The 15,177-nt window shown below is 34.8% G+C and overlaps 1 protein-coding gene and 1 long non-coding RNA gene across 2 annotated transcripts in view; both read left to right on the forward strand.

Annotated features, from left to right (window-relative positions):
- Positions 1-3,723: 3,723 nt before the first annotated feature.
- On the forward strand, positions 3,724-4,555 carry LOC128661121 (uncharacterized). The gene is made up of 3 exons (XR_008402606.1): positions 3,724-3,839; positions 3,995-4,100; positions 4,426-4,555. It is a non-coding gene; the product is annotated as an uncharacterized LOC128661121 (long non-coding RNA).
- Positions 4,556-5,768: 1,213 nt separating this feature from the next.
- SLC30A8 (solute carrier family 30 member 8) overlaps positions 5,769-15,177 on the forward strand; it is a 119,484-nt gene continuing 110,075 nt past the window's right edge. The window contains exons 1-3 of the mRNA XM_053715932.1: positions 5,769-5,824; positions 6,293-6,483; positions 11,794-11,940. Coding sequence (XP_053571907.1) covers positions 5,769-5,824; positions 6,293-6,483; positions 11,794-11,940 — 394 coding nt within the window. The remainder of the gene's footprint in view (positions 5,825-6,292; positions 6,484-11,793; positions 11,941-15,177) is intronic.

Raw genomic sequence — 15,177 nt, forward strand, 5'->3', positions numbered from 1 at the left:
CACTACCTAAATAAAAATTATTAACCCCTATCCCACCCCTCCCGGACCCCACCGCAACTAAATAAACTTATTAACCCCTAAACCGCCGCTCCCGGAGCCCACCGCCACCTAAATTATACTTATTAACCCCTAAATCTAATTCTAACCCTAACACCCCCTAACTTAAATAAATCTAAATAAATATTACTATCATTAAATAAATTATTCCTATTTAAAACTAAATACTTACCTATAAAATAAACCCTAAAATAGCTACAATATAACTAATAGTTACATTGTAGCTAGCTTAGGGTTTATATTTATTTTACAGCCAAGTTTGTATTTATTTTAACTAGGTACAATAGTTATTAAATAGTTATTAACTATTTAATAACTTCCTAGTTAAAATAAAACCTAAGTTACACTAACACCAAACACCACACTATAATTAAATAAATTCCCTAAACTAAATACAATTAAATACAATTTAAAAAATTATCTAAAGTACAAAAAAAAAAACAATAAATTACAGAAAATTAATAAAAGAATTACAAGATTTTTAAACTAATTACACCTACTCTAATCCCCCTAACAAAATAAAAAATCCCCCCAAAATAAAAAAATCCCTACCCTACACTAAATTAAAATAGCCCTTAAAAGGGCCTTTTGTGGGGCATTGCCCCAAAGTAATCAGCTCTTTTACCTGTAAAAAAAAAGTATATATCCCCCCCAACATTAAAACCTACCACCCACACAACCAACCATACTCTAAAACCCACCCAATCCCCCTTCAAAAAACCTAACACTAACCCCTTGAATATCACCCTACCTTGAGAAGTCTTCACCCAACCGGGCCAAAGTCCTCCACGAAGTCGGCAGAAGTGGTCCTCCAGACGGGCAGAAGTGGTCCTCCAGACGGGCAGAAGTCTTCATCCAGGCGGCATCTTCTATCTTCATCCATCCAGCGCGGAGCGGCTCCATCTTCAAGACATCCGATGCGTAGCATCCTCTTCTGACGACAGCGACTGAAGAATGAAGGTCCCTTCAATTCAGATTGGCTGATAGAATTCTATCAGCCAATCGTAATTAAGGTAGGAAAAATCCTATTGGCTGATCCAATCAGCCAATAGGATTGAGCTTGCATTCTATTGGTTGTTCAAATCAGCCAATAGAATGCAAGCTCAATCCTATTGGCTGATAGGATTTTTCCTACCTTAATTCCGATTGGCTGATAGAATTCTTGGGACGCCATCTTGGATGACGTCACTTAAAGGAACCTTCATTCTTCAGTCGCCGTCGTCAGAAGAGGATGCTCTTGAAGATGGAGCCGCTCCGCGCCGGATGGATGAAGATAGAAGATGCCGTCTGGATGAAGACTTCTGCCTGTCTGTAGGACCACTTCTGCCAGCTTCGTGGAGGACTTCGGCCTGGTTGGGTGAAGACTTCCTAAGGTAGGGTGATCTACAAGGGGTTGGTGTTAGTTTTTTTTTAAGGGGGGATTGGGTGGGTTTTAGAGTAGGGTTGGTTGTGTGGGTGGTGGGTTTTAATGTTGGGGGGGTATTTGTAATTTTTTTTTTTTTTTACAGGTAAAAGAGCTGATTACTTTGGGGCAATGCTCCGCAAAAGGCTCTGGGATAGGCTCTTTATGTGATAATTTGTCAAAATATATTGACTCATTTTTGCAACCGATTGTTGTATCTACTAGAGCCTATCTCAGAGACACAATAGATGTTATAAAGAAAACGGAGGGTTTAGTATGGATTAATGATTTCATTTGGATAACTTGTGATGCTGCTGTACTTATACTATACTAGTATACCTCATTTAAAGGGTTTAGCAGCTATTAGGGAGGGTTTGAGTACTAGCCATCTACCAAAATCCCAGATACATTTCATTGAGGATGCTATTTATTTCATTCTTACCCACAATTATTTTCTATTTGAAAGGATTTTTTACCAACAGGTACAAGGTACCACGGCGATGGGGACTACTTTTGCCCCATCATATGCCAATCTTTATATGTCTCAATTCGAAAATAGTTTTATTTGGAATAATAATCCCTTCATTGAGAATATGTTTAAATACTATAGATTTATAGATGATATTTTAATTATTTGGCAAGGTTCCAAGGAAAAAATAGAGGAATTTATATCTTACATTAATTCGAATATTTTTAATCTTAAATTTTCCTCTGAATCAATTTCATTTTTGGATTTAATTTTATATCATGACATCAATACTAATAGTGTATGTGTAAAAAATTACTGTAAACCTACTGACAGAAATAGTCTTCTTAATCTTAATGCGTAGAGTGGCCATTACAAACAGTGGAAAAATAATGTCCCCTTATGCCAATATCAGAGAATTAGACGTAATTGTACACATATAGAGGATTTCAATGAGGAAGCTGATTTTTTTTTAACTAGAAATTCTTTGGAAAAAGGATATAGTATGAAACTCCTTGATGAGGCGAAAATGAAAGTTTTGGAAATGGATAGGTCACAACTTATTAAGAATAAGTATGAAACTAATGGAAATAAGGGCACAGATAGAGAAATATCAAAACAAGATAGTGTAAAATTGATCACTAGATATAATAATCAGCATTTTAAACAAACATTGGAAGATACTCAAGTTAGATCCTGTATTGAATAATATATTAAGTGACAAACCTGAGGTGGTTTTTAAGAAGAATAAAGTTATTAAAAACTATATATCTCCCACTAAATTAAGGCAGCCAACACAAACTGGTACACTAACTAGTTGGTGTGGGGGCCATGTAGATTTATACCCCTGTAAAGTGTCAGAATGTGTTATGTGTCCTCGTATAGACACTAACCATATGTCTTTCTCCAATCATGATGGCAGCCGGTCATATAAATGCAAATATAGGTGTACCTGCCATACTACTTATGTGGTATACCAATTAGTCTGCAAATGTGGTAAAATCTATATTGGGAGAACAAAAAGAAAAATAAAGTATAGATTAAGGGAGCATATTAGGAATATAAAATCAGGTTTTGATAACCACAGTGTATCCTATTACTTTAAGGTCTGCCATAATCAAAATCCAATGGATCTTAGTATCAAAATCATTGAATGGGTGGCTCCAGATAAATGGGACACTAATAGGTTACTTAGGCTCAAACAGAGGGAAACTTTTTGGATAAAAACATTAGACTGTCTTGAACCGAAAGGGTTAAATATTGAATTAGATATCCAAGCATTTTTATGAAATATTTTAATAGTTATTTTTTAATAGTTTTATTTTGTCAGTTTTTAATAGCATTTCTTATTATTATATTAGTACTGTGCTTTTATGTATTTTTTACACATTAATTGTATTTTATATATATATCAATTGTATTGTATAGGATTGTCACAATATATTAGTTTTTAATTTTGCAAAAACTCATGGATATGCATTTAAGTGCAATCTCTTTTTTAAGCATGTTTATTGTATCCATTTTGCATATTGCAATTATTGTAAAGCTGTTGCTATGTTCATTATAATATGTTGCTATTAAGTTACGTAATTACCCAATTAGGGTGGTCTCTATCATCCTTTCATAAGGAGCATAGCACAGCTGTATCATTATTCTTGACAAATCCTGTCGATCGGGACAAAACGCGTAGAATTTTGCAACCTGCATTTGTCCCTATGAGGCAGCCGTAGATTCCTAGCATACGCGGGTTTCTATTGGTAACGTCCAAAGGCGTGATCCTCTTGCTACTGCAGAGCTGGATTGATTGATCGCCGTCGGAAGGACCTATACAGTTCGAGTGACCGGACTTGTTACACACTAACGGTGTTTTATCTGCTGGTGTCCTGGCGGAACGGCTGGAGGTTTAACAGATTTGTGTGTACCTGCTTGTGGAACTTTCTTCATTGGGAGTCTGTATTGTTGGGTGCATTTATATCTTCATCTTGTTAGTTTTTAGTATAGCATGTGTTATATGATTAAAGTTTATAGCCACACTTGAGTCCACACTTCTCTCCTCTTTTATTTTTTAGTACATTTTATTTTGGGAACATTGGAGTTACCCTGTCTTAGAGGAGCTGCAGGACTATCAATATAGACCTTGTTTTATCATAATACTACTCATTTGGACGACTTATAGTGAGTACCTTATAACTGTTCTTATTGGACTTTTTACAAGTTTTCATGGACTTCATATGCTGCTTGTTCATTATTTGATTTTATTTAAACAGCACTTAATTTATATTTTTTGTGATTTATTGTGATATATGATTTATTTCTATAGTTAGAACTAACAGCGCTCATTTGTGTATAGTTTTATACAGTTTCCTCTTTTTTATCTAATTTAAAAGATAGGTGAGGTTAATTATAAATTAAAGCAGCCAGGTAGACAAAAGGAGGAACAAATATATCATGTCAATTTATTGAAGCCTTATTGAAGAAAGCAAGGTCATTGTTTCTACAGAAGTAACAGCTTGTACTATAAAAAAAAGTGACCCTGAAGTGAATATCACAGAAACCTTGTCTATACATCCGAAATGAGGAGTAAAAGAGTTCCTCAGAATGAATAAATGAAGTATTTTACACAATCCCAGATGGATCTAAGGTAATCAAATATGATGACATAACAGAACCAGGAAAAAGATTAGCCATAAGATATACAGAATACCTGAAGCTCGTGGAAAGGCAATCAAAACAGAGGTTAATAAAATGTTAGATTTGAAAATTATTGAAGAATTGCAAATTGAATGGTGTAGTCCAGGTACCAAAACCTGATGGCATAATTCGATTTTGTAATTCTAATTTGTAACTGATCATGCTTCATTTAGATGGATGAGGGAAAATAAAGAGAAAACGGTAGTTACACATTGGTTCCTGAGTTTGCAACCATTTAATTTATCCATTCAAAGAAGGACAGGAAGTAAACAGGGAAATGCTGATAGTCTTTCCAGAATGCACTCACTTGTTGCTAAGGTCGCTCATCCCAATAGTTTTGAGATGGGTGGGAGGATATGTGACAGAGCTCAAGGGATTTTTTTATAATGGAATCTAAGTTTCCCCATAAACTCTACAACATTCTTATTGGGATTTAACATATTAGTAATTGTGTTTTATGGGCTGGTAATCCACTCCACAGTTTTGGATGTGTAATCCACTCCACAGATGTGGTGTTAATTAGCTCTCATTAAATAGTGTGTGCTGGGGTTGCTAAATAGAACTTGCATGGAAGAGAAAGAATATGTCCTGATGCTGTCTAGAGGTTCTAGGCCTAAATTTGAAAACTGTTTGTAATTTTGCAGTTGCGTGGAAAAGCTTCACACTTTTAGTCAGGACTGTTTTATTTTGTTTAGCAAGTGATATTGTGCAAGGATTTTTTCTTGTTTTGTTAATGTTAAAATTGGGTTCCAGCCAATTGCTTGTGAATAAATAGGCCAATGCTTTTGCGGCTAATCCAGCGTGTTTTTGGAGTACTTTCTGTGCTAAAGCTGTTCCCAGGGCAAAAACCCAAGGAGAGAGGGGTATTTTGACACACACATACACACACACAAATAATTAAAACAATTATATATATTTATCCAAGCCATCAGTATTAGCTCCCTCAAAATCAAACCACCTCCATTTTCAGGATTTGCTGATCCAAATATTAAAAATTTATTTTGATATTTCGGGGATCAAAACATCTCCTTCTTCAGAACAAGTGAAATGTGTAAAAAAAAAAAAAAAAAAAAACAGGTTAAATACCTGTACATACTGATACAATATTCCCAAAATTCCCCACTTTCTTCTCGTGTGCATCAATTGGAAACCATGCATTCCAAACAAGTCGCCATTAAATGCCAACCAGAAGTATTACATCACTTCTGGTATGGCATGCAAGCATACAAAACATGAATACCACAACGATCATACAATTATATAATGTTAATAGCAGAAAAGCCTTCACAATATCTCTTTGGACTAGTTATTACACCAATAGTGAATGTTTCTACTTATATAATGTCATGTGCAACATTATATACTAAAAAACATTTTGTTTATACTTCAATAATGGTGTAATAACTAGTCCAAAGAGAGATATTGTGTTTTACATAGACTTGAGTCTAGTAAAATTATCGCAAAATCACAATATCATTAGCATGACTTACGACATTGTAAACGCACCTTTTATTATCTATATCTTAATTTGTATGTAGACATTTTATATAAATATATATAGTGCTTTCTCATTGGCAATTTCTCCGATTATATACTTGATGATATAGGGTAAGCGTTATCACTTTCCCAGTGCTTTTTATATCTTTCATTGTTATGTTTTTCATCTTTGTATGTAGCTTGGAGCAGAACAATTTCAAGAAAGAGAAGCTTCAAGAAGAAGATATTTCTCAATCAAATGGATCATACCATTGCCACAATAACAACAGCAGAGCGTTTGATGCTCGGCAAAAAGAACAGAAGCAGGCCAAAAGAAAACTTTTCATGGCAGCAGCGATTTGCTTCACCTTTATTATTGCTGAAATTGCAGGTGAGTTGTGTTATGCAGTTGAACTACATTTGGTAATAGGATTCTCAAATGAATGCTAAATATGGACGCAGGTAGCAGCATTCAGCTCTTTTCGAAGGCAAATTTTTTTGTGTGAAAGTGCAACATATAAAGGTCTGTGCAAATCCAGTTCTTTGGGCTTCTCTCCCCTCTAATATGTCTCATCAGTACCGCGAGGTCCCCTCAAAGACGTTTAAAAAAGCCATTTTTTTTTTCTTGAGAGTTGTTAATCTCTCTATACAGAGTACTGGATGTGACAGGGAGACAAATACATTGCAAAATAATGCTCAATAATAGACCCCAAAGATTTGGCGAGATTTCTCACCATGCCTTGAGTTTTTGATCATACGTTCCTCTCTGTGTTGCACTTTTGCAAAAATGAATGTAAAGGGGAGGGTAAGGGAAAAGGGAATAATGAAGGGGTTATTAAGCACTCATTCCTAATAATGTGTGTAACTGGGCTTTTGAATAACAGATCAACTTAATAAAGATGGTAAATTATGCTGAAAAATTATTCAGCTTTAACACAAAGAGTGTATTCTAACAGGTGCTGTATATATAACAACTATTTCCCATTTGTAGATCATTAATATTAAAAAACAACTTTCAATGATAATTAATTAAAAACAAAATTTATGGGAACTAAAAGGTCCACCTATGCCCCCTAAAAAGTGTGTACATTACACCAAAATAATACCCCCACACAGTGAAGTTAAATTTCAAAAGAAAAAAAATCCAGAACTGCTGCAAACTGCTCCCCTGTATTCCTGGCCGATAGCAGGATTCCTCGGCTTCAGGTGCCAGGAGCTGTTACAAAAAGATTACTGGAAAAAACAACAAGGAGTTGCCGAGCCTGCAAACAGGTTGCTGAACTAAGAACAAACTCCCCACGGAAGGTTTTGAACAAACACACACAAACGCATTTTGGCTCTAGTATGCGAGCCTTTCTCAATGTGATACTTTAGGAGTAAATTTAGACAAACAGAATGCCAGAAAACCCGCTTTCATTTAAACTGTACGGTTACAAGGTTCCGCCAATCAGGGTGGATGATCCAGACACGCCTTCCAGTTAACCAATTATGTGTTTTGTTTACCTCTGACGTGAACTATGTCACTGTTAGTGTCGATTCAGTGTACTTGTAATTGGTAAGAATGCTCACTACTTGATTACTATGTGATAAACGACATAATAATATGTGACCACCATTGGCCATTAGTACATACTCTCAGTACGGGAAGGACCTGTGTAGTGTGGTAACCTCATATTATGATCATGACTAACGGGATAAAATCAGGACATGATTAGGAAATATGTGCACTAGAAAAGAGAGTTTAAATGAATCTTAACCATAAATCCATCAGTCTTATATCGACTGAATATTTGCCTGACTTCATCCTAAGTAATGAAACAATTTATCACTAACCCGATGTGTCACATATCTATATAATGGTAAGATTAAGTGGGACTATATGAAATGCCTATATAACAGTAGAGGGATTCATCATTCTATACATACAGTACATAAAGAATATCCCTTTTATTCATTGTGTCAAATTATGGGCATAGTAATACCACTCCATATATGGGTTAAAATTAAATTTTTAATCATCCACACACTATGTGGTAAATACTTCCACTGACTCTGAGTGCACAATTAACTTTTGGGTTATAAATACATTAATGGTGCATTATCAGGTATATAATAGGTCTAAGGGATTATCAGGGATTACAAAAATAAAAAATTGCTAGAATATCCACAGTATAACATCAGGGACCCAGTCAAGTTTTATGTAATTTATTAGACCCCATATATTCTCATATTAATCTCCCAAATTTACCTAATACCTAGACCAGTCAAAAATATAAAGATTCAAAAGAAATTTACAGGCTGTTCATTGTTCAAAAATATGAGCCAAAAATATATATTGACTGAGATTTCACACAATTTTTTATAAAAATACCCAAAAGCTATTATTCTCGTTGATGCCTTTAGGCATAACTTTATTCAAATTAAAGATCCATCTTGCCTCATTTTGTAATAAAATCTGTTCAATATTGTCCCCTCTGATACCAGTTTTTAAAGTCTCCAATCCCCAGCATTTAAATGTATTAATTTTACCATTATGATGATGTAAAAAGTGTCTGGCTATACTTGTCATTTTTGTACCCTTTTCCACATCATTGCTGGCTGTTCTTATATTATTAGGAAATAATTATCATTAAAAGTTGTTTTTTAATATTAATGATCTACAAATGGGAAATAGCTGTTATATATACAGCACCTGTTAGAATACACTCTTTGTGTTAAAGCTGAATAATTTTTCAGCATAAATTACCATCTTTATTACAGTTGATCTGTTATTCAAAAGCCCAGTTACACACATTATTAGGAAATAGTGCCTAATAACCCCTTCATTATTCCCTTTTCCCTTACCCTCCCCTTTACATTCATATTACTTAAAGGGACACTGAACCCAAATTTTTTTCTTTCATGATATAAGATAGAGCATGTGATTTTAAGCAATTTTCTAATTTACTCCTATTATCAAATTTTCTTTGTTCTCTTGCTATCTTTATTTGAAAAAGGCATCTAAGCTAAGGAGCCAGCAAATTTTCGGTTCAGACCAATGGACAACAGTTGTTTATTGGTGCTGTCCAATCAGCAAGGACAGCCCAGGTTGTTCACCAAAAATCTAAACTTACATTCTTGCTTTTCAAATAAACATACCAAGAGAATGAAGAAAAATTGATAATAGGAGTAAATTAGAAAGTTGCTTGAAATTGCATGCTCTGTCTGAATCACGAAAGGAAATTTTTTGGGTTCGGTGTCCCTTTAAGGGATAGCACCAAGGGTAATTTTACCCTTTATTTCCTATATCTACTCATCTCAGTGCCAATTCATCTAATTTTTCTTGTTGACTTTTGTTGCAAAAATACCACTACGGGCAGTCCTATCACATTTTATTCAGGTATGTGGTAAACACACTAATTACTTAAGGTGAACCAATGTTGAAAGGGTTAAGCAAAAATGTAGGAGGATATATAACCAAATTATTTGGCAAGAGAAGTTTTTATGGATTTTTACCTTGGGTTTCTAATTTGTCTTTTGGTCATCAATTATTGGTAGTAATTCTAAACTTCTTTATTTATATTCTTGGTATTAATCATCTAATTTAACACTAAATGTAAGATATATAGTAAGTGCATTAGAGTTTTACTAACATTCAACAGGAACTAGGATGTGTGAAGTCATGCTTTATAAATAAATATTTAGGTGTTAGGGTAACCGAACATAAGGATATACTCATCCTAGCACAGAGTATACTACAAATTATGACAATAGTATTTTTTACAAGAGTATGGAATATTGCAGCTTTGATTTTTAGTTAAATATAATAACACTGACTTTCAGTTATTGTACCTGATACAATTTAAGGTAAGTGTGCTGTACTTCCATAAAGTAGATTTACTGTCAATCTTATAATTTTACACCAGTTGGTTCTTTTAGTACCACTAAGGGTTAAATATTTCTTACTAGCAGTAGAGGGTTGTTATCACTATTTTTAACCGATGGGAACGTTTTTGAGTCTTTTTAAACATGTGAACTGGTTCTAATCTAGTGATTATTTCTATGAGTACAGCACTTTTCTGTAACACGTCAGACGTGTATTTCATTGCTGGTGTCTAAAATCATTTGGAAATGTTTGTAACACCTGTTTTTATGGTTCTTAAATAAATGTTAAGTTTTATGCACGGCTGAACCTGCCTTCACATTTCGCTTACTTGAGAACATAGTCCAAAGGCTTATCTAGAAGTGTGTCCTAGATTATGGAAATGTTTTCTAACAAAACAACTATTTTAAATTCCTTTAAAATATTTGTTATATGCAGATATTTTGCAATGCATTGCTTAGTTACAGATCTATACTATGTATAAGGAAAATGGCTTTAATGTTACTTTAAAATCACCCACATTCCTATCCTAATGTCAATTGAACTTTTTCATCATTTGTATAGCATAAAAACCTAGTAATAGAAGTGACAGTGTGTGGTGCTAATTACTTATCTCCATTATTGCTGAAAAGGAGGATTTGTGTAACTTAACTTCAATTCTCAAGCACCCTTAAAGGGACATTAAACCCAATTTTTTCTGTCATGATTCGGATAGAGAGTACAATTTTAAACAACATTCCAATTTACTTCTATTATCTAATTTGCTTCATTCTTTAGATATCCTTTGTTGAAGAAATAGCAATGCACATGGGTGAGCCAATCACACGAGGCATCTATGTGCAGCCACCAATCAGCAGCTACTGAGCCAATCTAGATATGCTTTTCAGAAAAGTATATCAAGGGAATGAAGCAAATTAGATAATAGAAATAAATTGGAATGTTATTTAAAATTATATTTTCTATCTGAATCATGACATTTTTTTGGGGGGGTTTAAAGTCCCTTTAACAGATCAGATTTCCTGCCATGAGCACAGTTGAGTCGGTACACTGATTATTATAAGGAGGAATATCTTAGATATCATCTCAGTAAGTTAGGTTGACAATAAAGATTCTATACTGAGGTTATTGAGCATTATCATATATATTTAAAGGTACAGTAAAGTCAATTTAAAAAGAAATAAATATGAGTAATATTAGGAACACGAATTTGAACCCTGGATACTGACACTGAACATCACTATTCATGTTCCTACCTGCACACCCTGCAGCATGTATAACTCATAAGTGTCTAGGAAAACATGGTCGAGGTAGCAACCCTAAGTGTGCCTTTAGTACTTTGTCAGCAGTGTTTGCAACAATGTTATGCACTTTTACAAACACTGCTGCAATAGCGTAGTAATATGTGCATGCTCCTGTAAGCTTACCTTAGTTTACTCTTCAACAAATGATGACAAGAGAATAAAACAAATTTGATAACAGAAGTAGATTGGAAAGTTGTTTAAAATCACATGCTCTACCTGCATCACAAACAATTTATTTTGACTGTACCAATGTCACCGCTGATTAGGTGATCACTAGCTTTGCAGCTCCAGAGCAATATTTTAACTTTGTGTTTATCCCTTCACAAAGGGATTAAACATACCGCTTGGGAACATTTCAGGGTCCCTAGTCTTAAAATGACATGCTCTAGCGAATTAGAGTATGTAATTTGCCCACTAATGGCCCTTTTAATTGCAATCATGCACACTTATTCTGTTGGTCATTAAGTTAGACTTATTCATTATTTGTTGATTGTCTAGTTGCTGAATTTGGTGATAAAACTGTGCTTTTGTTTTGTAGGAGGCTATCTTGCTGGAAGCCTTGCTGTTGTAACAGATGCTGCTCATCTTCTGGTGGATTTGTCCAGTTTTTTTATCAGTATTGGTTCACTCTGGTTATCAACAAAGCCTGCAACTAAAAGACTAAACTTCGGATGGTATAGAGCAGGTATAAACGTGTTGTAACAAATTACAAAGAAAGTATTAGATTTTTTATCAATTAATCACACAACATTATGATTTAAATTTTGATATATTTTTTTAATTTTTTTTTTTTTTTTTTACTTGCTATAAGAAGCATGTTCAACAGTAAAAGGTCTGCTTTAAACTAGACGTGCACGGATATCCGAACTAATGCAGCACAAAATTTAAAGAAAACAAAGGAATAATGCCGAATTCTGCAGTATTAATTTGTTTCCTTAAAATAGTTAAGTATTTTTTAACATGCAGCTAGATTACGAGTTATGCACGCTATATGGAAATTAACGAACGCAAAAAAAGTTGCGTTATTTCACCCCCTATATCACTGCCATTACAAGTTTTCACACAGCCGGCTTGTGCGTGCGATATGGTGCTTTTAAGCTCCATACCGCACAAAATACAAGCACTGTTTTGACGTACTCGTGCATGATTCCCCCACAGACATCAATGGGGAGATCGTGTCAGATAATCGGAATTAAGGTAGAAAAAAATCCTATCAGCCAATAGGATTGAGCTTGCATTCTATTGGCTGATTGGAACAGCCAATAGAATGCCAGCTCAATCCTATTGGCTAATTGCATAAGCCAATAGGATTTTTTCTACCTTAATTCCGATTGGCTGATAGAATTCTATCAGCCAATCAGAATCTAAGGGACGCCATCTTGGATGACATCACTTAAAGTGATATTCATTCCGAAGAAGACGTTGTTTGAAGAGGATGCTCCACGCCGGATGTCTTGAAGATGGAGCCGCTCCGCGTCAGAAGGATGAAGATAGAAGATGCCGTCTGGATGAAGACTTCTGGTCGTCTGGAGGACCACTTCTGCCCGCTTCCTTGAGGACATCTTGCCGCTTGGATGAATACTTCGTCCGGTAAGTGAATCTTCGGGGGTTAGTATTAGGATTTTTTTTTAGGGTGTATTGGGTGGGTTTATTTTTTAGGTTAGGGCTTTGGGCCTGCAATAGAGCTAAATGCCTTTTAAGGGCAATGTCCATCCAAATGCCCTTTTCAGGGCAATGGGGAGCTTAGGTTTTTTTTAGTTAGGCTTTTATTTGGGGGGTTGGTTGTGTGGGTGGTGGGTTTTACTGTTGGGGGTTGTTTGTATTTATTTATTTTTACAGGTAAAAGAGCTGATTTCTTTGGGGCAATGCCCCGCAAAAGGCCCGTTTAAGGGCTATTGATAGTTTAGTTTAGGCTAGGTTTTTTTTTTATTTTGGGGGGGGCTTTTTTTATTTTGATAGGGCTTTTAGATTAGCTGTAATTAGTTTAAAGATCTGTATTTTATTTTTTTTTCTGTAATTTAGTGTTTTTTTTTGTGATTTAGCTAATTTAATTTAATTTACTTAATTGTATTTAATTTAGTTAATTTATTTAATTGTAGTGTTAGGTGTTAGTGTAACTTAGGTTAGGTTTTATTTTACAGGTGAATTGTATTTATTTTAGCTAGGTAGTTATTAAATAGTTAATAACTATTTAATAACTAGTCTACCTAGTTAAAATAAATACAAACTTGCCTGTAAAATAAAAATAAACCCTAAGCTAGCTACAATGTAACTATTAGTTATCTTGTAGCTAGCTTAGGGTTTATTTTATCGGTAAGTATTTAGTTTTAAATAGTAGTAATTTAGTTAATGATAGTAATTTTATTTAGATTTATTTAAATTATATTTAAGTTAGGGGGTGTTAGGGTTAGACTTAGATTTAGGGGTTAATACATTTAATGTTGGGGGCGGCAGATTAGGGGTTAATAAATGTAGGTAGGTTGCGGTGACATTGGGGTGGGAGATTAGAGGTTAATAAATATAATGTTGGAGTCGGCAATGTTGGGGGCAGCAGATTAGGGGTTAATATGTTTATTCTATTGGCAGCGATGTCCGGAGCGGCAGATTAGGGGTTACAAATTTTATTATAGTGTTTGCAATGCCTCGGTTTAGGGGTTAATATGTAGCTTATGGGTGTTAGTGTACTTTTTAGCACTTTAGTTATGAGTTTTATGCTACAGCGTTGTAGTGTAAAACTCATAACTACTGGCTTTAGAATGCGTTAGGAATCTTGGAGGTAGAGGGTGTACCGCTCACTTTTTGTCCTCCCAGGACAGACTAGTAATACCGGCGCTATGGAAGTCCCATAGAAAAAAAGGTTTACAAAGTTGGTTTGCGGTAAGGCCAAAAAGTGTGCGGTGCTCCTAAACCTGCAAGAGTTGTAATAGCAGCGGTAGTGAAAAAGCAGCGTTAGGACCTGTTAACGCTGCTTTTTCAGCTTACAGCAAAACTCGTAATCTAGCCAATAGTCTTTTTTTTGTAATTAGATACTTTGTAATTTTTATAGTAGTGTTAGGATTTTTTAAATGTGTAGTTTAGTTTTATTTAAATGGTAGTTAGTTTAATTTTAGTTTAATAATTATATTAGTTTAAACTTAGTTTTTTTTTAATTTGACAGGTAAGTTTTAATTTAAAATAGGGAAATTGTAATTTTAATATAAAGTTAGGGGGCTTTAGGTTTAGGGGTTACTAGTTTAATTTAGTTCATTGCGATTTGGGGGGTTTCAGTTTAAGGGTTAAAAGTTTACTTCAGTATATTTCGTTGTGGGGGGCTTGCGGTTTAGGGGTTAATAGGTTTATTATAGTGGCGGCAGTGTAGGGCTTAATAACTTTAGTACAGTGGGGGTGATGTGGGAAGACGGCAGATATGGGGTTAATAATATTTAAATAGTGTTTGCGATGCGGGAGGGTGGCGGTTTAGTTAATAACTTTATCATAGTGGTGACAATGTTGGGGAGAGGCAGGATAGGGGTTAATAATTATTTTTAGTGTTGGCAATGTCGGGAGCGGCATATTAGGGGTTAATAAATTTAATTTAGTGCTTGCGATGCGGGAGGGCCTCGGTTTAGGGGTTAATAGGTAGTTTATGGGTGTTTAGTGTACTTTGTAGCAGCTTAGCTATGAGTTTTATGTTACGGTTTTATAGCATAAAACTCATAACTACTGCTTTTAGATTGCGGAATCGATCTCGTTGGTATAGGCTGCAACGCAAGCTTTTAGCTTGACCGCAAAACTCGTAATGGCAGTGCTACGGAAGTCCCATGAAAAAGCGTCATTTTTATGTGTGCGGTACAGTATTAAAGGCTTGCGGTATAGCTATACCGACAAGACTAGTAATGGCTGCAGTGCTGTTTTAACGATAAAGTGGCCATTTTTTCAGCGT

This window comes from Bombina bombina, chromosome 5, assembly GCF_027579735.1.
Source record: "Bombina bombina isolate aBomBom1 chromosome 5, aBomBom1.pri, whole genome shotgun sequence".
Classification (NCBI taxonomy): Eukaryota; Metazoa; Chordata; class Amphibia; order Anura; family Bombinatoridae; genus Bombina; species Bombina bombina.